The sequence below is a fragment of the Cervus elaphus genome, chromosome 28 (genome assembly GCF_910594005.1).
Source record: "Cervus elaphus chromosome 28, mCerEla1.1, whole genome shotgun sequence".
Taxonomy (NCBI): Eukaryota; Metazoa; Chordata; class Mammalia; order Artiodactyla; family Cervidae; genus Cervus; species Cervus elaphus.
Window position 1 is genome coordinate 12,906,042 of NC_057842.1, and position 27,364 is coordinate 12,933,405.

The following is a 27,364-nucleotide window of genomic DNA, read 5'->3' on the forward strand; positions in this document are numbered from 1 at the left end:
GTCACTCAGCCATGTCTGACTCTTTGCAACCCCATGGACTGCAGCACGTCAGGTTTCCCTGTCCAGCACCAACTCCCGGAGCTTACTTAAACTCATGTCCATTGAGTCGGTGATGACATCCAGCCATCTCATCCTCTGTCGTCCCCTGCTCCTCCTGCCCCCAATCTCTCTCAGCATCAGGGTCTTTTCAATTAAGCTAGTTCTTTACATCAGGTGGCCAAAGTATTGGAGTTTCAGCTGCAGCATCCGTCCTTATAATGAATGTTGAGGACTGATTTCCTTTAGGATTGACTAGTTTGATCTCCTTGCAGTCCAAGGGACTCTCAAGAGTCTTCTCCAAAAAAAAAAAAAAAAAAAAAGTCTTCTCCAACACCACAGTTCAAAAGCATCAATTCTTTGGCGTTCAGCTTTCTTTATCGTCCAACTCTCACATCCATACATGACTACCAGAAAAACCATAGCTTTGACTAGATGGACCTTTGTTGGCAAAGTATTGTCTCTGCTTTTTAACACGCTGTCTAGGTTTCTTATAGCTTTTCTTCCAAGGAGTAAGAGTCTTTTAATTTCATGGCTGCAGTCACCATCTGCAGTGATTTTGGAGCCCAAGAAAATAAAGTCTCTCACTGTTTCCATTGTTTCCCCATCTACTTCCCATGAAGTGATGGGACCAGATGCCATGATTTTCATTTTTTGAATGTTGAGTTTTAAGTCAACTTTTTCACTCTTCTCTTTCACTTTCATCAAGAGGTTCTTTAGTATTTCTTTGCTTTCTGCCATAAGGATGGTGTCATCTGCATATCTGAGGTTATTGATATTTCTCCTGGCAATCTTGATTCCAGCTTGTGCTTCATCCAGCCCAGCGTTTCACATGATGTACTCTGCATAGAAGTTAAATAAGAAGGGTGACAATATACAGCCTTTATGTACTCCTTTGCCAGTTTGGAACCAGTCTGTTGTTCCATGTCCAGTTCTAACTGTTGCTTCCTGACCTGCATACAGATTTCTCAGGCAGCAGATAGTGTTCTGGTATTCCCATGTCTTTAAGAATTTTCCAGAGTTTGCTGTGATCCACACAGTCAAAGGCTTTAGTGTAATCAATAAAGCAGAAGTAGATGTTTCTCTGGAACTCTCTTGCTTTTTCTATGATTGAATGGATGTTGGCAATTTGATTTCTGGTTCCTCTGCCTTTTCTAAATCCAGCTTGGACATGTGGAAGTTCATGGTTCCCGTACTGTTGAAGCCTGGCTTGGAGAATTTTGAGCTTTACTTTACTAGCATGTGAGATGAGTGTGGTAGTTTGATCATTCTTTGGCATTGCTTTTCTTTGGGATTGGAATGAAAACTGACCTTTTCCAGTCCTGTGGCCACTGCTGAGTTTTCCTAACTGGCTGGAATATTGAATGCAGCACTTTCACAGCATCATCTTCCAGGATTTGAAATAGCTCAACTGGAATTCCATCACCTCCACTAGCTTTGTTCATAATGATGCTTCATAAGGCCCACTTGACTTCACATTCCAGGATGTCTGGCTCTAGGTGAGTGATCACACCATCGTGATTATCTGGGTCGTGAAGATCTTTTTTGTACAGTTCTTTTGTGTATTCTTGCCACCTCTTCTTAATATCTTCTGCTTCAGTTAGGTCCATACCATTTCTGTCCTTTATTGAGCCCATCTTTGCATGAAATGTTCTCTTGGTATCTCTAATTTTCTTCAAAAGATTTCTAGTCTTTTCCATTCTATTGTTTTCCTCTATTTCTTTGCATTGATCACTTAGGAAGGCTTTCTTATGTATGTAAAAGACCCCATTAGAAACAATAACAGCTATGAGAAATATATGGGTAAGGGACGTAATTAAAAACATTAGTAAATGACAATCAATCAGGCTGAAGTTTTAGTCCTTTAGTTTTAATACAAAAAATGCAATACTGCTCACACACAGCCAGCTAGACTTAATTATGTCACTTGCTTGAGGGCACTTGACTGTGAGTCCTGGGAGGAGCTGGCTGAGCTCAGCTTATCACAGGTGAAGACACCGTGGTGCCAGTGTAAAGACAGACACGGGGGTAAATGGGAGAGATGACAGAATTCAGAAACAGCTCTTCCCACATATGCCTGGCCGATTTTTCCCCCCTAAGATGCCAAGAGGACTCAGTGGGGAGAAGGATAGTCTTTAACACACTGCGCTGGAACAAAAGGACCTTCACGGGTGAGGGAAGGGAGGGAATCATCTCCACCCCTGTATCTCACAGTATTCATAAAGACTAACTCAATGGGATCATGGACATAAGCACGAAAGCTTAAGCTAGAGAACTTGTAGAAGGAAATAGAAAAGAAACCCTTTGTGGAGGGGTGGGGTAAGGATGGACTGGGGGTTTGGGATTAGCAGATGCAAATTAGTGTTTATACAACAAGGTCCTACTGCATAGCACAGGAAACTGTATTCCACATCCTGTGATAAGCCGTAATGGAAAAGAATATATATATGTATATACACATATGTATGCATAACTGAATCCCTTTGCTGTACAGCAGAAGTTAATATTATAATATTAATTAATTAATAATTATATAATTATTATATATATTATTTATAATTTTATTCATATTATATATACTTATATATTATATATAATTATATTAATTGAATGTATATTATATATATTTATATAATTATATAATTATATATTAATATAATATAATATTTTTTTTTTAAAGAAACTTTTTGTGGAGGGGTAGGGGAAGGAGGGATTGGGAATTTGGGATTACCAGATGCAAACTGTTATATATATAGGCAAAGATTCCTCAGAAAGGTCTTACAAATATGGACCCTAAACAATTCACAAATTGGACTTAATCAAACTTAAAATTTTTAACTCTCCCAAAGATACTGGTTCACCAAATTTTAAAGTAAGTCACCAGCTTGGAGAAAATACCCCCATACATATATGTGCCTGGGGAAGGCACTGGCAACCCACTCCAGGGTTCTTGCCTGGAGAATCCCAGGGACCCGGGAGCCTGGTGGGCTGCCGTCTATGGGGTCGCAGACACGACTGAAGTGACTTAGCAGCAGCAGCAGCACATATATGTAACAGAAGACTTGTATTGGGAATACACAGAATTCTCCCAGCTCAATAAAAAAGCCTAAAGCATAGCCACCACAGACAGTTTAAAAACTGGCCAAAGATTTGAAGACATTTCATCCAAGAAACAGGAATGATCAGTTAGCATACACCCTCAGTCATTACAGAAATGAAAGCTGCAGTAACATACTATTGCACGCCCACTAGCATGGCAAAAATTAAAAGACTGCCAACACCAAAGATCAATGCGAGTGTGAGGAAACATTCCCTACAGGCGTGTAAAAATGGTTTGGGAAACCCCTGGGCAGCGTCTTACCAGGTTAGCAGATATCTTGATCCACTCATTCTATGTCGATGTATTTACCCAAGCGAAATGAAAACACCTGTCCACACAGAACTTGTATCTTAATATCCACAGCCGTTTTACTCATAACAGCCATAAGCTGGAAATGGCCCCGATACAGCTTTGAGACAGAAAAACAGATTGTGATGTATCCATACAATGGATTACTACTCAGCAATGAAAGGCAATGAGCTACTGATATTCATAACAACATGAATGAATCACGAAAATACAATGGTGAGTGAAAGAAAGCAGACAAAGGCTGCATACTGTATCCTTCCTTGTCTACGAAGCTTTAGAATATATGGACTCATCTGTAGAGACAGAAAGCAGATTAGAGCCACCACACACAGTTGCCAGCAAACAGGTATGTCAGATGGTATGTACCAGCCTGTAGAGGGGGGTTAAGATGTACCAAACTCTACACTTAAAATGAGTGCATTTTATTGTCAGTAAATTACCCCTCAGTGAAGCTGGGGTTTTAAAAACAAAACCCATGTGGAGGTTTTTATATGAACTCATGATTAAAAGTCTTAAAACTATTAACACCCCAGTAGCAATAAACACACCTAACACCAAGATCCTGGTTTGTAAACACCATTCTACACTAAAGGGAACCAGGTCTCCTTGGAGAAGTGGCTGATTCCAGGTCTCACACGGGGACAAAGTTTGAGTTTAGAATGCTTTGCATCAAAGAAGCAAAGGAAGTGCTAAATGACAGAATATAAAGACGGGTTGCTGGCCAAGCTGTAAACAATTTGAGCGTTGAAATGAATGACACTGACAGATTGAAACACATTGGGCGGGGGTGGAGTGGCTGTAGACTGGGGGGCTGGTTAGAGAGAAGCTGTCCTTTAAGAAGGACACCAGTGAACAAGTGCAGAAGGACACCAAGAGAGAAGCTCCACGGGGTGGCCCCAAGTTGGGCAATAACTGATTCAAGCGAGAATCACCACTGGATGTGCAAACTCCTGGGTAAAAGTTTTCCAGAAAGAAGATACTCATGACTCTTCAGAGTGTCCGTCTATGGGGCACTTACAGACTATAAAAGAAAAATGCGCCTCTGCCATGGAGAGACTTGGCGGCCACCCCTTGACCAAGTGGTCCAGTTTGGCGTCAGAGTCCATAAGACGACCTGACCTTGGTGCCACGTCACTGGACACAGGACAGAAGGGAGTATCTCATCTGTGGTATCCTTGCTAAAAAGGTTTAGCCTCAATGTACTTATGAGGAAACAGATGGCTGTCGGCGAGACCAACCAGTCACGGGGAAATTTTGTTGTCTGTGTGGACTTATCATAGTCAAATCTAGGACTATTTAAGTTTCTGTTTTCCTCCGGGCTTCTAGAAGCCTTCACAGGTGGCGCTAGTGGTAAAGAACCTTCCTGCCAATGCAGGTGGATGTAAGAGAGTACCCTTATGTCTCTTATGTGAGGGTTCCATCCCTGGGTGTGGAAGATTCCCTGGGGAAGGAAATGGCAACCCACTTCAGTATTTTTGCCTAGAGAATGCCATGGACAGAGGAGGCTGGCGGGCTGCAGTCCACAGGGTCACAAAGAGTCAGACTCAGCTGAAGCTACTTAGCACACACGCATGCTGGGCTTCTAGGAAATGAGGCATTGCTGCAGAAAAGAAACCCAGCCTCAGGGTAGGGTGCTACTGTAACAACGCGGGACAGGAGAGCAGGCTCTCCTCTGGAGGTGCATCCCCCCCCTCCCCAAGAGCCATCCTCTCTCCTGCCATCAAGGTTAAGATATGTTCCTTCTAAAACCTCAAAATAAGCCTCATCTGTCCCACTACTCCTTGTATAGACCTATATACTTTAGTAAAATTGGATGCTTATTGAAAATATAAATATAATAAATTAATTGCCAACAACTCTGCTAATCCTTATTTGGACATCAAAAAGGAAAAGTTTATATAAAATCAAATGTATAAGATGTGGTAGCAGCCTAAGTGCCCATCAACAGATGATTGGATAAAGATGTGGTACATAAACACAGTGGAATAGTACTCAGCCAGGAAAAAGGGTGAAAACTTGGCATCTGCGGCAACGTGGATGGACTTGGAGGATACTGTACCAAGTGAAGTAAGTCAGACTGAGGAAGACAAATACTGTATGATATCACTTAAATGTAGAATCTAAGAAATACAACAAACTAACAGAAAAAGCAGCAGACCCACAGATACAGAGAACAATGTAGTGGTTCCCAGTGGGGCGGGGGACATGGGGGGACAGGATAGAGGTGAGGGGGTGGGAGGTTCACACCGCTGGGTCTAAGATGGGCTGCAAGAGTGTATTGTGCAGCGTGGAGAATACAGCTATTGTGTCATGACTGTAAGTGGACTGCATTTACACTTTTGTAAATGCACTTTAAAAATTGTAATAAACGTTTTTTAAATGCAGTAGTAACTGAAAAATGAAAAAAATCAAATATATAGTTAGGTTTGCAGAAAACTTTCACAAATCAGCATGCTAACATATTTCAATACACTAAGTGGTTTCCCCCTTTAAAACCTGCTCTTTTTGCTCACATTCCCCGCCCCATTTCCCGAGTCCTGGGGTCTTTAATGGCAGACAGCACCTCACTCACTTCTGCACTATGTCCAGTCCATAAAGAAAGTGTTTGTCCAACTGCACAGCTCACTCAGTTCAGGCACCTGGAGCTCCAACCCACACCTGATGGCTAATCTCAGTAGTCCACCAGCCTTTGCGTGTAACAGACAGACTTTGATACAAAGAAGCCAACCCACACTCAGGAAAAAGTTATAAACTGATACTGCTGAACTGAAAGCATTAAAGAAATGAATATGGTCTCAGAATGTGCTGTGTGTGTGCGTGCATGCATGTGTGTGTCTGTGTGTGTGTGTGTGTAGAGGGTGGGGGTTCTGGGGGGCATACACTGGATTTTTAAATCCCTTCCATCAGTCACTGCATGGGAGACACAGAGTTCCCTATGGCTGTGCCCTTGGCTGTGCTCAACCTATTTTCTCGAATGAGCACTGACTGTAAAGACCTCTCTTCTGGTTTCCTCAGTACTATGAGTATGTGAGGAAATTAAAATTCTTTCATTTGTTTCTTAATTTTTCTATGTGAAAACCAACTACCCATCTCCCATTCTACTCAGAGAAATTAGTGGGGAAAAGAGGTCCCCCAAACACTCAGATATTCTTAAAAGATGTTGTTAATGGCAACCCACTCCAGTATTCTTGCCTGGAGAATCCTGTGGACAGAGGAGACTGGTGGGCTGCTATCCATGGGTTGCACAGAGTCAGACATGACTGAAGTGACTTAGCAGCAGCAGCAGCAGTTCCAGCATCAGGTTTAATATTCTGGGACATTAAAGAGCCCCCTGTCGCACACAGCAGTGTCTTAAAGTGAGTTCTAAGAAAGACACACAATCCTCCTTTTCCCCTAGACAATGAGATGTAAACTCTCTTTTCACAGAAATGGAATATAATAAAATACTGTCTGTCTTCTTACTCTTCCATTCTGTCCCCTGTTCCATTCAATGTCCTCTGGGTTTCTTTCCCAGGATTCAATTATCATCTAATGTTATTCCAGAAAGGGATCATGGAAACTTACAGAGATACACAGATACCAGAAAATTGAACAGAGGTGACTGAAAACTAATAGCTTCCATATATACCAACAAACACCATGGAAAATAACAATGCTGTAGCAATATCAAGTAACTAATGCTAGGCATAAACTCACTGAGCAAAGAGCAGGAACCAAATGAAGAAAATCACAACCTTTACCAAGGGTCAGAAATGATGTGAAAGGCAGCAGAGACTGCCTGCGGCAGACACTGCTGGCCGCCTGCTCAATGCCTACTCTCTTCTCTTCCTTACTGGCTGAGCTTCAGTTTAGCTTAGCAGTGACTGGTCTTCTCCACCCCTTCCCCAAACATGACTGAGGAGAGGGCGACCCTCTTCCAAGAGCAAGAGTGAATCCTAACTTATCAGTGATGACTCTGAATGTTGGCAGTTCCAGTCATCAGAGGAAGGACTCTGGGCACTGGGCTGCTTGTGAGAAAGGCTTTCCCACTCCTAAGGAATTCAGCACATAGCCATGTCTGGATGTGATGGCTGGAACTGCAGCAGCCATTCCATAACTGGTAGGAAAAGAGCCAGCACAAAAGCTGACATTCTGAGCATGCAGGGAGATGGGACCCTGGGCCCGTGATGATGCCACTGACTCTCTAAGTCAGCCTGAACCCTGCCCTCCATCTGGACTTCCTGATATGGACTTACACATTGGCTGTGTAAGTCAGTTCCCTCTCTGGTCCTTATAAACAACTGGGGCGATCCACCATGTGTGACCCTGAGTCGGGGAGGGCCACAGTGCTGGGGACATCCTCCCTGGGGAGTTACTCCCAGGAGCTGGAGGTACTGGTCATCACTGTGCAACATTCACATTTACTCAGACATAGTTCACCAGAAAGTAGGAACTTTACCACCGTTTTGGCAAAGTCTTTGACAAAATGATCTCTTAGTAGCAGGTTTGAAATTTTAATTTTTTTCACCAATTAATAAAGCACTAGAGTGCTACCATGATCAATACAGCAAAGTACCTCATGACAAATTCTAATTTCCCAAATAAATAGAGTATTTATGAGAATTTCAATTTTTAAAAAAGCTTCACAGTTAGAAGCAGTGGATTAGAGATGCATATAGTAATTAAAAATACATTTTTTTCTGTGTTACAACACAGAAAAATAGAAAAAATATATTCCATAATGCCATTTATATACATTTAAAATACTGCACACAAAACATTATATATTTCATAAAGACACATACAAATGAAACAATCCATAGCATGTATACTAGAATAGATGCCTGAAGATAAGGATAAAAGGAAATACACAACAGAATGGGGAGACACGTAGGATGATGCTGATAGCAGGTCAGACCTGAGAAGTAAGATCAGCTGTACCTCTGTACCTGGAATCTAAGGAAAAGAAAAAAATTGCTGATTCTCTTGGTGGAAAGCATATTCAGAATATGTGACAAATAAATAAAAGAGAAACAGGGAGGGAAGTCTCTAAGGTTACAGAAGCAATTAAGGACTCCCAGAAAATACTTATTTTATTTATTTGGCTATGTGGGATTTCTAGATGAAGCATGTGAACTGTTAGTTGCAGCATGTTCCCTGACCAGGGATTGAACCTGAGGCCCCTGAACTGGGAACACAGAGTCTTAGCCTCTGGACCACCAGAGAAGTCCCCCAGAAAATATTCAAAAGGAAGATTATGATAAGACATTCCCTAGAATAGTAAGGAGACTCTTTGTAGCCTCAGTAAAAGGTTATTTTACAAAGTTATCATGGCCAATCTTTACTTTGGTGGGAAGTAAAAATATAGGTGAGTCTTGAAAGGTAACCTAATTCAGAAAGTCTAATAGGCAACAAAATACAGAGGTTGCTTACTCACACAAGATTTACAGCAGGGGTTATTTAAATAGTGCTTTGTTTACTGACTGTTAAGTCTTTAACTTGAGAGAAGAGTATTGGAAAAGTGAAATGGATAAAGAAATGAGAGGCAACATTATGCTATTTACAGCTGATACACTTTAAACATAAGAAGAGAGATAGGATGAAATTGAAGGATGGAAAAAGGAATATCATGCAAACAGTCTGCCTATGATAGCTACTGTGGCTATACTAGTATCAGATAAAATAGCTTTCAAGACAAAGAGATTACCAGCGATAATGAGGGACATTTCATAATGATGAAAGGGTCAATTCATCAAGAAGAAAATAAATCTGAAGTTGTGGGCACCAAATAACACAGCTTCAAAATAGATGAAGGAAAAATAAATTTAAAAGGAGAAAGGAAAATTCACTATGAAAATCAGAAATGTTAACAAGCACATTAGCCATTAGTGGGGATACAGAGAATTTAAACAGCGCTTGACAAATTGATGTGTATAAAACTCTCTGCCCAGCAACACCAGAGTAAACATCCTTTTAAGGCACACACGGAACAAGCACTGAAAACAGCTATACGCTCGAAGACAAAGCAAATCTCAATAGATTTCAGTTGAGTGAAACTAGCCTATGTTTTCAGACCACAAAGAACTGAACTAGAAATCAGAACCAAAGACGATAACAAACCTAAGCATTCAGAAATTAAGTGACATGCTTTGAATTATTTGTAAAATTATAGAACAAGATATGAAAAAATAGATCAATGGAAACTAGAAAACATTTGAAATGAACTATATGAAAGCACAGCACCAGAATTTGTGGGATGCAGTGCTTAGAGTGAAGTGTATAACTTTATGCAGACATGAGAAGAAGATAGAAAAATCAAAGATCTAAGTTTTCATTTCAATACATTTTTTAAAAGAAGAAAAATAAAATCAAAACCAAAGGAAGGAAGGAAATAAGGGCACAAAATGAAACAAAAACAGCAAAAAACTGAAAAAGCAGAGTGAAGAAGCGGGTCTGTGAAACCTCCTCTCATCATTCATAGCTCAGTTTCAGCTCAAGTTAGCTGTGTGGCCTCAGGCCATAGGTGAGGCTCTCTGTGCTTCCTTCCACCTATGGAAATGGGTATAGTGACATTTTAGAGGCGCCTCATAGGGCTATGACTCTGGCACGTAGGTAAGAACAGTATGTGTATCAGCCATCACCATGCTGCTCAGGGACAGAGTCTCCAACCTTAGCCTAGACACTGGGACCCGCCAACAGAGAAAGCCTTTGCTTACATGTTGAAGAAACAAAAGACATTTAGTTTCTAGGAAAATCTGTGCCAAGTAAATTTCACAAATCCAGGCCTGGAATAAGGGGTGCTCTTCCTTCTGTGTTTCAGGACAAGTTTCATCTCTGATGATGTTTGAGGTCAGCCTTGGATATGAACATGAACAAGAATCAAGGCATTTAAAATCATATCTAGACAGACCTGGAGAAGCAACCAGCCCAATACTGGGCTGGCAAACCAGTCCAGTATTCTTGCCTGGAAAATCCCATGGACAGAGGAGCCTGGCGGGCTACAGTCCTTGGGGTCACAGAGAGTCGCACACCACTTAGAGACTGAGCACCCACGTACCAGACAGGCCTCACCAGAAACCACTCTTCCAAGGAACACAGTTCAGAAGATCTTGAATTATTTTATTTGTGTGTATCCTCATGAAATGTGTAATACTTAGTGTGCTGTTTTTAAACATGCATAAATGGCGTTATGGAACAGATTTTTTTTCCATCATTTTCTCTACACTGTACCATACTTTTGAGATCTAATTCTGCTGCTCTGTGTACCTAAAGCTTTTTTCTCAGTCCTGGATTTTTTTAGTTCTACTAGTAGCATACAATAATATTTTTCAGAGATGAGACAGAAACCCAAACTAACTTGTGTTTTTTTAAAACCCCTAACAGGTAACATCAAAAAGAACAAAGTTATTAAGAATAAACCTAACCAAGGAAGCAAAATATTTATACACTGAAAACCATAAAACACTGCTGGAAGAAATTAGAGAAGGCATACAAAGATGGAATGATATTCTGTGTTCATGGATTCAAAGACAATATTGTCAAGATACCAATACTACCCAAAGCAATATGCAAATTCAACACCATCCCTATCAAAACTCCAATGGTTTTTGCAGAAATAGAAAGATTCATCCTAAAATTCATATGCAATCTTAAGGGAACCCAAACAGTCCAAAAAACCTTGGAAAAGAAAGTTGAAGGACCCACAGTTTCGGGTTTTAAAACTTGCTAGAAATCAACAATAACCAAAATAGAATAGAACTGACAAAAGACAAACATAGCAACTAGTTGAGTAGAACAAAGAGCCTAGAAATAAATGGCCACATATATTTGGTCAAATGACCTTAAACAAGGGTGTCAAGACCATCAACGAGGAAAGGCCAGTCCTTTCAGTAATGGTGCTGGGGAAAGCTAGATATCCACATGCAAAAGATAATATGTAATACTGTGTACAAAAATTAAGGACATTTGTTTCTTGGCAGGAAAGCTATGACAAACTTAGACAACATATTGAAAAACAGAGACATTACTCTGTCGACAAAGGTCCATCTAGTCAAAGCTACAGTCTTCCCAGTGGTCATGTATGGATGTGAGAGTTGGACTATAAAAAAAGCTGAGCGCCAAAGAATTGATGCCTTTGAACTGTGGTGCTGGAGAAGACTCCCGAGAGTCCCTTGGATTGCAAGGAGATCAAATGAGTTGATCTTGAGGGAAATCAATGCTGAATACTCATTGGAAGGACTGATGCTGAAGTTGAAAATCCAGTATTTTGGTCATCTGATGCAAACAGCTGACTCACTGAAAAGTCCTTGATGCTGGGAAAGATTGAGGGCAGAAGGAGAAGAGGGCATCAGAGGATGGGATGGCTGGATGGCATCAACAATGCAATCGACATGAACTTGGGCAAACTTTAGGGGATGGTGAGGGACAGATTGGCCAGGCATGCTGCAGTCCATGGAGTCTCAAAGAGTTGGGACATGACTGGGCAACTGAACAACAACAACAAAATCAACATTAATTACCTAAACAAAACAGCTGAAATTATGCAACTGTTAGGAGAAAACATAGGAGAAAAGCTTCATGACACTGAATTTGGCAACAATTTCTTGGACATGACACCAAAAGCACAGGCAACAAAGGAAAAAACAGATAAACTGAACTCTGTCAAAATTTAAAACTTTAGGGAATCACAGGACACTATCAGTGAAATTTGAAAAAAAGCACCCTTCAAAAAGGGAGAACATATTTGCAAATCACATATCTGATATAGACTACTATCCAGAATGTATAAAGAACTTCTAAAACTCAACAAAAACAAACAAAACAAAACCAAACAAGCTAACTGAAAAATGACCAGAGTACACAAACAGACAGTTCTTCAGAAAAGGTCTACAAACAGTATAAGCATAAGAAAAGATGGTCCGCATCACTAATCACTAGGGAGATGCAAACCAAAACCACAAAGAGATACCACCTCACAACCCTTAGATGGTTATTATAAAAAATAAACAACAATAGCTGGAAAAACAGTCTTTTAAACACAGAAATACCATGTGATCCAGCAATTCCACTTCTGTATGTGTACGCATCAAAGAACTGAAAGCAGACACTCAAGCATACATTTGCATCCCAACGTTCAAAGCAGCACTCACAAGAGCCAAAAGGTGGAAACAGCCCAGGATCCACTGGTGGTGGAATGGATAAACAAAATACTGTCTACACATATAATGGAAGAGTTTTCAATGGTAAAGAAGAATGGAATTTTGATTCAATGTAGATCAACTTTGGAGATATTAAGTGAAGGAAGTGAGATAGAAAAGAACAAAGAGTGTATGATTCTAGCTTATACTAGGCATCTGAAATAGTGTAACTCATAGAGACAGAAAGTAGACTATAGGTTATGAGAGACTGGAGGAGGGGACACGGGAAGCCACTGTTTAAAGGGGACAGAGTTTCAGCTTGGATGAAGACAAAAGTCTGGAGATGGAGAGGGAGATGGTTGCACAGCAGAGTGGATGCACTTAAATGCCCCTGAACTGCACACTTAAAAATGGTTAAAGCGGTAAATTTCATGGAATATATATTTTACCAGAATACAATAAGAATACTCAATTTTTGTTTCTCCCCCACAGCCCTTCACAAAGAGGGAAGAAAGACCTAAAAAGAAGCAGAGGAGAGGCATTTATTTTTAAATCTCACTGGCATTACAAGAGCAACCAAGTGAATGCCTGTATTTTAACCCACAAGACAACTGGTTTTCAGAGGAAATGCTGGACTACCGTAAAACCCCAAATCATCACCTGCAGAAACCACAAAGATTGTCAATCTGACTTCATCTTAATTTTTGTGGGTTTTTTTAAAGTTAATTTTTGTTGGAGTACAATTGATTTACATGTTAAGGGAATCCATTACACACATATACACTCTTTTTTAGATTCTCTTCCCATGTAGGCATCACTGAGCACTGGATAGAGTTCCCTGTGCTATACAGTAGGTTCTCATTATGTTTTTGTTTTAAAATCCTTTTTAAAAAACCCCTAAACAGAGGGGAAAAGGCAAGGCGGGAACAGGTTAAAAAAAATCACAAACGCCGTCTTCTCCTATGTACAGCAGGGGTCACGGGCATGAAGCCAAGGGTCAGGGGATGAGGCCCAGCCCCAGCTCTGAGCACGGGGTCGGGGTGGGGGGTGTGCCTGAGCATCTCTGCAAAGCAAGGCTTTAGCTCCCCGCAGAGAGGCGTCCCAAGGACGCCTGGAGCACTTTCACCAGTGAGAACAGACGCAAAGGAAGAACTTTGCAAAGTTACAAAAATATCCCCAAACTGTCGCCCGACCTTTAAAAACGACACTGGCATTTTAGTCTTGCAATGCCGAGTTTATTTAGATGATCGCGTGTCCGCACGTGGACCCTGGAGGCTGACCGCTGGGGCCACGCAGCGGGGGCAGCGAGGGGCCCAGTGGATCTTGTCTTCTGCCGGCTCTCCCCGCTCCTGGGGCCAGACCCCTTGGAGAGCAGGGGTCCAGCCGGGCAGGGAAGCTGCCCTTCTGACCCATGGGCATTTCCCTCACCAAATCCTGGACACGTCACCCCCCGGCCCGCCATACAGCTGATCCTCGTGTGTAAAAAGGGCATTGTGGTTCCTAACTTCAGACACGTGATGAGAAGGAACCATCTCAACACCGGGAGGGGGCGCCTAGCCCACAGCAAAGGATGAACACCCCTGCGAGGTGAAGGACGGAGGGCTTGGGCTCCGCTGGCCCTGGAGCCCACAGTTTCCGGCTCCTAACTTAATGCTCCTCTCACCAAAACAACCATTTTCAGTCGCTTCAGCTGTGTCCGACTCTTTGGGACCCTGTAGACTGTAGCTGCCAGGCTCCTCTGTCCACGGAATTCTCCAGGCGAGAACACTGGAGGGGGCTGCCAAGCCCTCCTCCAGGGGCTCTTCCCGACCCAGCGATCAAACTTGTTTCTCTTCCATCTCCTGCATTGGCAAGCGGGTTCTTTCCCACCAGTGCTACCTGGGAAGTCCCATATCCATCCTGGATCATATTAAATATATTGTCTCACTGTGATCAAACCTCCAAGAGCAATCACAGATTATCAGAAATACTGCTGTCTTTATTAAGAAAGTTCCTCTCTCTAGTGAATGGGTAACCTCATCCTTTTAGAAGACAGAACATTTCTATTTAGCTTTTTCAACAAAATTGAAGAACTAATGTTATCAATATATTATTAAAATCGTTTCTGCTAAGAGATCAACATAGTGTCTTTGGCTTAGAGCTTGAGGGTTCAAAAAATTGAAGAACACTGCTGGAAGAAAATGCTTTCCATCATAGTTATTTTATGGAAACAAGGGTGACGTAAAGGGAACCAAACTTATGCTAAATCCCATCTCTTTCCAGCAGTAGGTAATACTCTCAATGACACAGAGTATGCATCATTAGCAAGAGAATGCTTCACCTATGTCATTAAGAAATCAAGTTCCAAGATATGTAGCTTTTATACTTAATAGTTAATTATCCAACTTTGTAAGATTTATGTTGTTTTGGTAACTTGATTACTGCTACTAAATATACTGTTGAAAGTGAAAGTGTTAGTTGCTCAGTTGTGTCGGACTCTTTGTGAACCCATGGACTGTAGCCCGCCAGGCTTCTCTGTCCATGGAATTCTCCAGTCAAGACCACTGGAGTGGGTAACCAGTCCCTTCTCCAGGGGATCTTCCCAACCCAAGGATCAAACCCGGGTCTCCCACATTACAGGCAGATTCTTTCCTGCCTGAATCATCAGGGACATATGCTGTTAATTCAATCATAAAAGTGTTTTTTAATTGAAGTATAGTTGATTTGCAATATTATACTATTTTCAGGTGTACAACATAGTGATTCAATATGGAAATTGATTCAATATGGAAATCATATGCTTTGCAACTATTTTACATGATTTTTAAAATGTAGTCATCAGTTTGAAAATATCCTAGAAGGCATGCAATTTTATCAAATTCTTTTAGTAGTTAGGTGAACAGAAAATGCCAAGGACCCCTGGGGGTGGCCACCCGTCTGACCAGAGACTGACCGGGATGGTACAGGGTCTGTGGAGAAAGAACAGGGAGAGGGAAGAACTCTGTGCATCAACACGGCCCAGGGACCTGCGGCTGGAAGGACACGTGGACACACACGTGTGCTTTCTCTCCCAACTGCTACATCTTCCTTAAGATGGCAGGGAATGAGCTTTAAGATGTTTTTATTTACGAAAATGTAAGCAGTATTTTAAAAACAAGAAGGCGGTTCAGGGTGGACCTACCAGTTGGTGCCAGGCAGCAGACACGCCTGTGATCCAGTCAAGACTGGAGGGACCGGGCAAAGGAGAATCTGTCAGACTGGAGCCTCCCTGCCGCCTCGGCCAGCTGGTGCAGGAGAGACCCATACGCCTAACCTGCCCATCCAGCAAGCGACCTTAAAAATCAAGCAATTGCTTCTAATCATGTGCTTTAAAAAACAGAAAACCTTAATTCCAAATGATACACGCACCCCAGTGTTCACAACAGCACTGTTTACAACAGCCAAGACATGGAAACAACTGGATGTCCATTAACAGAGGAATGGGTAGAGAAGTTACGGTCCAGATATGCAATGGAATATTACTCAGCCACAAAAAGGATCAAAATGGTGCCGTCTGCAGAGAAGTGGACAGACCTAGAGACTGTCACACAGAGTGAAGTAAACCGGAAAGAGAAGAGCAGATATCATCTGTTAATTCATATATGTGGAATCTAGGAAGGTGGTTCAAAGAACCCATGTGCAAAGCAGAGATTGAGACACAGACATAGAGGACAAACATGCAGACAATAAAGGGTGGGGGAGTGGGAAGAGCTGGGAGATTGGGATTGGCATGTATACATACTGTTTATGAAACAGATAAGGATAAAACAGATAACTCATGAGGACCTGTTCAACGCTCTGTGGGGACCTAAACAGGAAGGAAATCAGTAAAAAGGGGGATATTTGCAAATGTATAACTGACTGCCTTTGCTGTAAGCAGAAACTAACACGACACGGTAAGACAGCTACATCCCAGTAAAAACTTAAAAAAAACAGATTCACTTCATTCCTATTAAGCTGCCCTCTCCTACGTAACAGACTATCTCCCTGATTCATTCATTGATGCCAGAAAGAATCCATTATGCGATGCATCTCAGGTCCATGCCAGGGGCAAGGGCTTTACTGACAATCACACCCAAGAGCTGCAGGGAGGTGCATGTATGTCCTCCTCTGAGACCCAGGCACCCAACCTGCAAGCTTCCACCCCGTCCCAAACTAGCTCCACACCCACAGAGAACACGGCGCTACCTCCTTCCAGCCTAAAACCTCCTTAAGATGCTTTTTACTCTCTCACATGTTGCTTCCTCCAGGACTCCTTATAGACAAGCCCTGTTAAATTCATGTCTTTCTCATCATTGTCCTAACCCAGTGGTGTAATTCAAATCCCCCATCTACCAGTTCCTCCTGGCACAGACTAATTTGGGAAAGTCCTGTACCTCTGCCCCATCCTCCTCTCCAGACTGAAACAGTCTAGGTTTCAGGAGCAGAGAACTCAGAGGCATCTCCCCAGGTGAGACAGCATGGCTCCCTGGGGGCCCATCGCCTGGGCAGTCACCTGTACAGAAGCAGGAAAGAACATTTATAGCCCTCCTCCGTTCAGTACTTCTCGGAGCCATCGGAGGAGGCAGGCAACCCTCTCGCATGTCCCATGACCAGCAGGTGATGAGCCTGGACAGGAACCTGAGGCTGTTTAAGCCCCAAGCTCCCACCTGAGCCCCCCACCAGCCTCCCGCCTCTCAAACATCCTGTGGGTTTGCGGTCACCCCACACCCTCTCGTTGTCTCAAGCATCCACAGGGATGCCTGGCTACAGACTAAGGCTCGTGGGTCTCCCTCCCCACCTCTCCTTCTTAGCACTAAAAGCTCTCAGAGTCAGAGCAGGAGCCAATTTTTCTTCCAGCTACTACTTAAAGGGCTCAGTATAACCCTAGTCACATGAACAAACTTCAAGGCAGTGATCCAACAATCTCTGTTTCTAGAAACAGCTTCCTTTGGGGATGGACTCCCTTAGATCCAACGTTTCCTGCAACCCACTCCTTCATTCAGTAGGTATTGAATGAACACTTACAATATGCCGGACACTAGAGGCACAGCAGTGAACAGAAGAAAATACCTACCTTGACAGAGTTTAAATTCTAGTAGGAGAGCAGTGAACCTCAATACTGATGTTAGCTGCTAAGACGAATCATGACCGTCTACATTAATGATTCCTTGCTACAGCCAGATATGCATTATATATCTACAGTTTTTCTCTTGATCTAGTGTCTACCTTATCCAAGTTCTTCTTAAAAAATTAGAGATTAAAGATTTGCCTGCAGGGGGATCTAAAAAGCACACGTGAAAAAGTAAAGGCATGCCCCTCACACTGCTGTGTAACACTTTCCAAATTCACAGACTGGTTCAAACGCGGCTCCCTCTCCCCCCGCCCCCCCACCCCCGCCACCAGACCCCCTCCATCCTTTAGATGTCAGCTCAAATGTCACTTCTTCCACAACCACAACTACAACTCATGACTCCATCAGGGGCTTCTGCTCCACACGCCTAGGCACTTGCATTTTTCTCAGCAGGCTCTGATCTTAGCATACAGATTAGGTCCAGAGGCTTAAATGAAGAGGGCAGGGATACTCTGTGATCACAGGAGGACTCCATCCTGATGTAATTAACACAGAGTCTGGCACATAGGAGGTGTGCAACTAACACTTGTTAAGTAGGGGAGAAGGATACTGATTTGTTCCTTTCAAACATCTTCTAAACATGGTCGTGTTTAAGCTGAAGTGGGCACAAGGGATCTGGTGGAGTGATACACTACTGAGGATAACTTAGATCAGGGAGATTTCAGTGGAGAATGTTCAGCCTTCAGCACGCGTAGCTTTCACTAGACAGATGAAGATGCAATTGACAATGCAGACTGCCATAAGGACAGTCTTAGATGCTGCATGTAACTTGTTGCTGTTTGTTGTTAAAACCAAGTTGGGTCCCATTCTTTTGCAACCCCATGGACTGTAGCCCACCAGGCTCCTCTTTCCATGGGATTCTCCAGGCAAGAATATTGGAATGGGTTTCCATTTCCTCCTCCAGGGGATCTTTCCAACTCAGGGATCGAACCCACATCTCGTGCATTAGCAGGCGGATTCTTTACCACCGAGCCACCAGGTACTGTTTAAAGTTCTCTGTCCACAGATAGAGGAGGTGGATAGAGGGGGGAAAAAAACGACTGAGTTTTCAGTTATTTGGGGAAAAAACCATATAACCCGAATTGGGTTCATGTTCACCTTCCCTTAGCTCAGCCATCCTTAAGATTTTCCTAGCATGCAGAAACTCATGATTTACTAATTTTGCATTTAATACAGAGAAATTTCTAGTACCAAAAGAACCAAACAGAACAATCAACAAACCTCCAACCCACAAGGGAGGAGGCAGGCGAGCCGGGTGGTGTGGCCAGCAATACCAGACCAATGGATCCGACAGGCTTGTGTTCCGGGGGCAGCTGCCCCAGCACCCCTCCGCCATGTCAGCGGCAGCTCAGATTCGCTGAAGTCCCCAGCCACTCTCCTCTACCCCGATGGTAAGCCACCCAGCCCACTGGAAACAATCCAGTGTCACCCCCATTTCCATTCCATCCTGAAATGTATTCTTCCCTTCACTGTGTCCACTCTGACCTGCTCAGCAGATTACCATTGCTGACGTATGTACATTGATTGAGGAAAAAAGTTAATGCTGTATTTTCTTGCAGAAATTAGTTATTTAAAAAATTTTTATTATTATTTTATTTTTGGTTGTGCCCCACAGCTTGTGGGATCTTAGTTCCCTGACCAGGAATCAAACCCATGCCCCCTGCATTAGAAGCATGGAATCTTACCCACTGGACCACCAGGGAAGTTTCCCAGAAGTTAATTCTTACTTGTTCCCAGGAATATACAGTTCAAAACCATAAAAGACTTCAGGTTATTATGCTTATTTAGCAGTTTTCAGCTGACTTGAAAATAGAGTCTAAAAGTCAAATGGTCCCTTAGTGAGATAGTGAGGAGATGAAGTTTTCATAAAACCAAGTTACGTCAGGAAGAAAAGGGCAAGAGAGAAAATCAGGAGTGGATACAGCCAAGAAGATAGACCTATATGTATAACTGAAGCACTCTGCTGTATGCCAGAAAGGAACACAACATTGTAAATCAACTATGCCTCAATAAAGGATAAATTTAATAAAAGGAAGGCAGATCTGCCCGAGTTCAAGTATCGCAGCAGCTAGACTAGTATGAGCGGACTTCTGCGGGTCAGATGCTTTACTCATAGCAGTGGGTGACACGCGCCCATCTGACGGTGCAGGTTAGTGAGATGGGCCACACCGGACCCTCTGGGTACCCCAGGCTCCAGACCTGGGGTACCGGTCAGGAGATCCTGTCTCAGACAGCTGCTTGACCCTTCAAGGGACTTCCTGCTATGGCAGCTCACCTATAAAACGGAGACACTGATTACACTGATTAGGGTTATGACCACGTTAGATTCAGGTTGCATTTTTAAAGATCCCTGTAATCATCAAAGAACTGTGTTCACACCTAAATATCAGCATTATAATGGGGGCAACTGGGGGCCATACTAGAACCTACCCAGTAGCTGTCATGATGATCAAATGAGTGAATCACGTAACACCCTAAATGTGGTCCCTGGGCCATAGTAAGTGCTCATTTTGCTTGTATCCATGATAAGGAGTGTTTTACATGTTTATTTCCAAGTTGTACACAAAAATTACCTGGTAGTAACAATGGAGTATTTTAGTGTATTTCTATGAACTGGAAATCTATTGTAAACCTACCTATTTACCAGCCTACCTACCTACCTATGGATTGGTATGACAATTATGTGTTTCAGGGGGAAAACTTGAGAATGATATAAAACCTAAACTGCATGCTTCGACAGCACTACAAATCAAATATAAATAATGTTATCTTAATTTATGCAGACCAAGCAGATAGTACATCAGAGTCCAGAAGGTCTGAGTAAACATATCTGAAAATTACTAAATTCTGTCCTGAAAAAACCCACTATTAGAGTAGCACCTGGAATAGTTAATAAATAAGGCTGTTGACTTTGGTTCTCCTATTCTGCTTTTGCAGCACGCCTTCAAAGCAATTACTATTCCATTACTGTTCACACAAGAGAAAATTTACTAGCCTGCAATTGAGAGGTAAGTGGGGTAGACAGAAGAAAATGGAGTCCCCCACCAGGACCAAGAAGCTGCAGACAACAGTCTAAATGCTTAGAAGACACACAGTCATCGCCACTCACAATAACCCAGACTTGTCTTCATGTCTATTCATGAGAAAGAATAATCAGTGGAAAGCAGGTTGGAGGAAGAAGAATGACGGAAGACAACAGGGAGAGGCAGAAGGGAGAAGGCCTTTGAAACCCGAGGGGTTATTTCTGATCCATTAAAATATCAAGATCCAGATGAAAACTGCTGGTGTCCAAGGAAAACCCTGTCAAAAATGAGCCTCAGCTCAGGTACCATACATCCAGGGAAAGTAAAGAAAATGTACAGATTTAACACCGATAGACTAGGAAAGCTGTCCATCCTTCTAGACATCCATTTCGCAAAATTCTCACATGTGATCAGACTCACAGCGTGACTATTAACATGCTCTTAGGAGGGAAGAAATAACACGTGAGGGGTGCGTTCCGGGTAAAATCATCTCTGGATGGTGCTCTCTAAAAGCATCTTAGAGGTTTCTTCACTTCGAGAAGATAATCACTCTACAGTAAGTAACTGTGTCAAGGGGAAATGGAAAGGGAGCTCTCCTGTCTCCTTCCAGGAAATACATTCAGAATCTATTATTTAGGGGGGAAAGTGCCAAACACTGTAAATCTCAATATCCTTTGGATTATGGCTCCAATGAGCTGCACGTAAAGGGTGGAACATGTAACTAAATTATCAGAAAAGAGCAGGGTGAACTCACCCCTCACCTCCCCCACCCCCTGCCCAGCACACAAACAGCTTAACTGCACCCAACACGACATCCAAAGGGCCTCTCTAGTTCACTACTTTCCAGAAATGTCTTCCAAATGCAATCTCATTAACTGAGACTTTCCTGAGTCTGTAACCAGTTTCAAAGTCAGCTTGTCTTCCAGCCTCACCTCGTTAGACTGAAAGTTAAATTTTTAAGTACTTCCCTTGCTTGGAAAGTGATATTTGTTAAACTTTCGGTTCAACTGGTTTCCTCAAGTTGAAAGCAACTTCACCTGAAAAGTGGCCTCTTTAAACTCAAGAAATCCTGGAAGGTTTTCTAGCAGAGGACAGAAATCTGATCAATAGTGTTATTGAAAAAATGTGACCAGCTGCAGTCCCATTTGTCTGTGGCTGTTGCTTCTGTGAAAGCTGGGTAAATCCTTTGCAAATAAGCTTTTCCGGAGAGTTTGATGGATGGGGTGTGCAGGCCGCAGGCAGCCAGGATTACCTAAGAGCCGCAGTGCAAACTCCTATCAGGGCCAGGAGTAGAGGCCCCTGGGAACCGGAGAACTCCAAGCACCTCCATCTCTGATGGACAGACAGCTCAGCTTTTGCAGCCACGATTCACACAGCTTTCCTTTGCAAATGGATTTGGCTGTTAAATGTAGGGTTGTTTGATGCAAATATTTCTTTCCTGGCCGCACAGCTCAGTTGAAAGGGGAGCTTGAAAATTGGCTGGCTGGCTAGCTGGATGGGAAAAGAAAGCTCAATTCCAGCTAAGCTACCACGGAGGATTAATTGCACCAGAGTGCCTGTTGTGCCTTAAATTTAATTTGGAAACCTTTCATCTTTTCCTTTCCTTCATTGGCAGCCAATGCTTAGAGAGCTAATTTGTACCTGGTTCATTTTCCTCCTTTTATCTTATCTGCGTTAACATCAACCATGGAAATGAGAAGCACCATGAATAAAAGATGAAGCTTGCCTCGGGACATTCTTTCCTGAGGTACTGTGAATTACTTAAAAACTAATTTGTGTGTGTGCCATAGAAAGGGCTGAGATATATGCTGGGCCCTCCAGCATCCCTGATCCGCATCTTCCCTTCCCCCAAGGAGCTATAGTTTTTAGATGTTTTAACTGGTCCTGCCTTTTCGCCAAGAGAGCAATGCCTAGACTGCAATCCACGTGGAATCATTAATCTAGAACTGGAGGAGGTAGGGCATCCCATTAATATACAAGACTAAGGATGCATAATTTCCCCTAATCTGACTTCTTAGAGAGTTCAATCTTGCTTGCCATGCAAAGAAAAAAATGTGCTGTGATAAAGAGAACTTAATGTCTCAACATACATGCCTGGTAAACAGAGAGATGCCTTTTTTGTTCAAAAACGCTATGTTGGGGGAGGGGTGGTGGGCCAGAAAGGGATTAGTACTAAAATTCCTGCTTGGGAGGAACCCCGAGAAGCTACAGAACTTAGGTTCAAAGTGTATCATGCATATTATGCTTAAAAAAAAATCCCTTCTGTTGTGTATTTTGTATACTTGGCACTTCTCCATAAATAAGAGACACACATGTTCGTAAGTTTATTTTGAATATTTCATTACTTTCAACCATACAAAACATTAGTGTCTTAAAAGTTTATCATTTTTTTCCCCTATACAGTTTCCTTTCGGCTGACACTTTTTTTTTGTCCCCATCCTCTCCTCTTTCTTTTATCTTCTCTCTTTCTTTTCCCCCATGGAGCAATGAAAAAACCTCTTGCTGCTTCATATCCACCACAAACAAGACTTCTTTCAGTTTGGGAAGCATCAAAGAAAGACTGTGTTCTGGGCCGCTTCTCTGCCCCTCTGTGCCAACGCCTCCATTCTGTCCAACACCTCACACCAGCGGGCTGGAAGCGGGGAAGAAACGGAAACTCACTGCCCTCCACAGCCCATTCCCCTTGAAGGTTAATTAATAAAAATGTGCACTGTTTTGCTTACCTAAGACTACACATTTTCACAAGCAGAGCAACCTCCAAGTTGTATAAAAAGAAAAAGACTGTGGGGGTTAAAATGATGGTGTTCTGAAATGTGCTTCAGAATACAAACCATGTCTTTTGGGGGCAAGAATACGCAGACAGACTCACGATAAAACCCAACTTAAAAAAAGAGCTGATATTTTGAATCTTGGTTATAATGAAGACCATACCCTACAATGACAAGCTAATTGATTTCTTCAGAAGAAATACAGGAAGAAAGCCCTCCATCATGAAAGCATGGAAGAGAGGAGAGGAGAGCAATTACTGATCCTTTTATTCAAGAAGAGGGGATGAACAGAAATGAAGGCAACAACTGCCCCTAAGAAATGGATTTTTAAAGCCACACAGGCAGAAAAATGAGGCTGGAGAGACACAGAATACCTCTATCCTGAGGTTATGAAAGCCAAATTGAGATATTAGGATGAAAGCATGGGACCTTTGTGATTTCTGTGAAGAGCGTGCTAAGTCGCTTCAGTCCTGTCCGGCTCCGTGGGATCCTGTGGCCTGTAACCCGCCAGGTTCCTCTGTCCATGCGATGCTCCAAGCAAAAAGACTGGAGTGGGTTGCCATGCCCTCCTGCAGGGGATCTTCCTGACCCAGAGATCAAACCTGCCTCTCATGCCTCCAGCATTGGCAGGCGGGTTCTTTATCACTAGCGCCACCAGGGGATGTCTAGACATACAGATCACCCAGTTCACTTAGGGGAAGGAGAGGGATGATGAAGTCTGAGTCAGGATGCTGAGGATTTGGGGAAGAGGAAGGCATGTCAAAAAGTCCAAGATCTTTTGGGGAAGTCCCAAGGCATGTCAAAAAGTCCAAGATCTTTGCCCGCTATATGTGTGGAGGAGGAACAAAAAAACTGTCAAAACGGGGCAACCCAGCCTCCTGAGCAGAACGCGCAGGCATGCGCACACATTCAGGCTGCAAAGCCCCAGCCTCAGGGACGAACACCTGTTCCAAGCCGGTGCCTGCTGGCTTTGTGCGGCTGTGGGCTCCAAGGGACACTGTGCCATCCCAGGCTGCGCTGGGGACCTCACGGCGAGGACCAAGCAGCAATGGCCGGTGCAAAAGTGGCCAAAGAGGGGCCTCGAGAAGGGTCAGGAGAAGGAACCGGCAGTCCTGCTGATAACCTCGGGCTGTGAAAAAACGCAACCAGACGGCAGGACAGGGCAGTCCCAAACTCAGTTGCCAGAGGGTTTCCTCGGAAAGGCGGTCATCTTTAGAGTCACGGAGGGCCTTTGTGGGCTACAGGGAGAGATGGTGGGGGAAGAACTCCCTAGAAGTCAGTGTTTTCACTAGTAACCATTTCCAGCCGAGGAAACAGGGAAATGGGTGTCTGGCTGATTCTTAGTCACCACCTTCAGCGTCCTCCTGATATGGCTCTAGACTCAGACTCACACCTATGTGCACTTAAAAGGCCGCTAGAGACCACCTCGCCCGCCCCCAGGGCGCAGAATCCCTCCTTGCAGCCTGGCCTCACGGGGCTCCATCCTCAGGCCGGCCAGAGCCCAGTTCCTAGAAATCCTCCAGGAGCCTCACAGCTGCACCACCGCTTCGGCCCAATCGCGGGGCCGGGAGAGAGAGAGAGAGAGAGAGAGAGAGAGTGTGTGTATGTGTGTATGTGTGTGTTGGGGGTGGGGGTAAGCAAAGCCCCCGCCAGACTCTCTCCAGGAGTCCCGGAGGTCCTCCCACCCTCCTCCAGCCCCGGGGGGTCAGCGCGAGCCGCGGCGCTGCGCCCGGAGTCCCGAGTGGGCGCGCGGGGAAGGGCAGCCGTGGCAGGACCAGCCCGAGGGGTGTCCTCCCGCCCGCCCGGGCCTGCCGCTACCTCCTGGAAGAGCTCCAGACTGTAGGTGTTGTCGTCGTCGGCGAAGAAGAGCACGCCGGGCTGCGCGCGCTGGTGCCCGTGCCTCTGGCGCAGCCAGGCCAGGCCGGCGTTGCGCTGCTCGGTAGCGCGCGGCAGCCCGGGCCGCTTGTAGCGCCGGGGCGTGGGGACGTGCAGGTGAGTGCTGGGCAGCCCCGCGCGCGCCAGGAAGCGGCTCACCAGCTCGCTGCGCGCCGCCGCATCCTCCACCAGGATCCAGTGCAGCTGCGCCACCTGGCGGAACGTGTTGGCCAGGCGGGTCAGCTCGGCCTTCTGCACCGGGCGGCTGTAGGTGGGCGTGATGGCATAGATGGTGGGCAGCTGCGGCTCCGGCGGCGGCGGCGGCGGCGGCGGCCGCGGCCACGATTCGTTGCGTGCCTCCCGGCCGCGCCCCGGGCCGCCCCGGCGGAACGGGAGCCGGGCGCCCCCGCGGCCCCCGGAGTAGGGCGCGAAGTAGGGGCGCGGGGTGAGCGGGGGCGCGGGCCTGCGCGTGTCCACGTCGAGCATGATGATGACGATCAGGATCCAGGGCAGGAGGATGAAGAAGCGGCTGAACAGCACAGACTTCATGGTGCGCTCTCCCCCGACCTCTCCGACGCCCCAAGCGGGGCTGAGCTGGGGGACCCCAGCGTGCAGTTTGGACGGCGCTGGCGTCCGCGCTCAGGAAGCCGCGGCCCGCGCGCACTCCATGGGGCGGCGGGGCGCTGCGGGGGCGCGGAGCCGGGCGTGCGGGGTCCGCGCAGGTGGCGGGGAGCTCCGGCTTACAGGGCCTGCAGGCAGGCGGGCTGGCGGGGAGGTCCCTACTCCGGGTAGTCGGCGGGAAGCGGGACTCGGTCCAGCCGCGCGCGCCGCCGGCCCCGGAGTTGTGCTGGGCGCCGGGAAGGTGGTGATCCAACCGCGCTCTTTCCGAAGCGTGGGAGCTGAGAGCCGTCCCGCGGCGCCGCAAGCAAAGCGACTCCAGCCGTGCGTCCCTGGTGCGCTCTTGGGTGGGGAGACAGGCGTGGGGGACAGGCGACGAGCGCTCTCCTTCGTTACATCCCAGCCGGGGCGGCGAGAACCGGAGGCGAAGCTTGGGATGTCGTGCGCCCAGCTCGGTTCGCGCGCCGCCGCGGAAGCCTGTGCCCGGGTCTCTTCGCTCTGCGCTGCTCTCGGTACAACCTCTCCCGGCTCCGGCAGCAAGATCCCAAAGCCTGGAAAGAAAGAAAAAGCGAGGGGGCGGGGGCGCTGCAGACTCCAGCGTCCCCCCCAGTCCTCCTGTGGAGAGACAGCAGCGCTGCTACTGGCGGCGTGGGGCTGCGCGGGGAGGCGGGAAGGCGGCCGGGCGAGCCGACTCTGGAGGCGGCTGCCGCACCGCCGAGGGGGAGCGGGAGGAGGGTCCCTGTCGGGCGCCGCGGCCTCGGGGAGGGGCTGGATGCTAGCTCGCTCGCTCCCCCGACCTCCGCGCTCTTAGCTTTCTGAAATGCGGCAAGGTCTTTGGAGACCAGCCAGGAAAACACAGGCACGTGCCGAAAACGCGGGAGACCTCGCGTGGGGAGTGAGAGGAGAGGGGCGGCGGGAGAGGGCGTAGGGTACCTTCTCTGGCGCCCGGCGCGGGGTTTGTGTGCTGGGGGTGAACTGCACCGCGCAGACAAGAAGCGCTTTCCCCGAAAGGCAGAGATCATGGAGAAACGGGAGGGGTGCCCCTGTGGGGGTTTGACTGGTGAGATGGCCCGGAAGAAAGGATCCATCCGAACCTTTGCTGCCTGGCTGCAGTGAGATCATTGCGGGAAAATTCCTAAAACTCCAGCTGAGTTATCAGGTTTAACTTATTTTCCTCCTGTACTCTGGGTCACAGTTCCTCACAGTCGGCTGCCACCGGAATGATTTCGTTTGACCCTCTCAGCGATCCTTTCGATGAGGTCTGGGAAGTAGAATCACCTTCATTTTCTGCATGAGGAAGCTGGGACTCAGAGTGGGCCATGATCTCGCCGAGGTCAGTGGCGATGGCCCAGCGGAAACGAGACGTAGGTGCCCGGAGTCTAGCTGGT

At 45.4% G+C, this 27,364-nt stretch overlaps 1 protein-coding gene across 1 annotated transcript in view; it reads right to left on the reverse strand.

Annotated features, from left to right (window-relative positions):
• Window positions 1-26,046, reverse strand: part of B3GAT2 (beta-1,3-glucuronyltransferase 2) — a 92,841-nt gene extending 66,795 nt beyond the window's left edge. Inside the window, exon 1 of the mRNA XM_043889753.1 lies at window positions 25,302-26,046. Coding sequence (XP_043745688.1) covers window positions 25,302-25,907 — 606 coding nt within the window. The 5' untranslated portion in view covers window positions 25,908-26,046. The remainder of the gene's footprint in view (window positions 1-25,301) is intronic.
• Window positions 26,047-27,364: the final 1,318 nt, after the last annotated feature.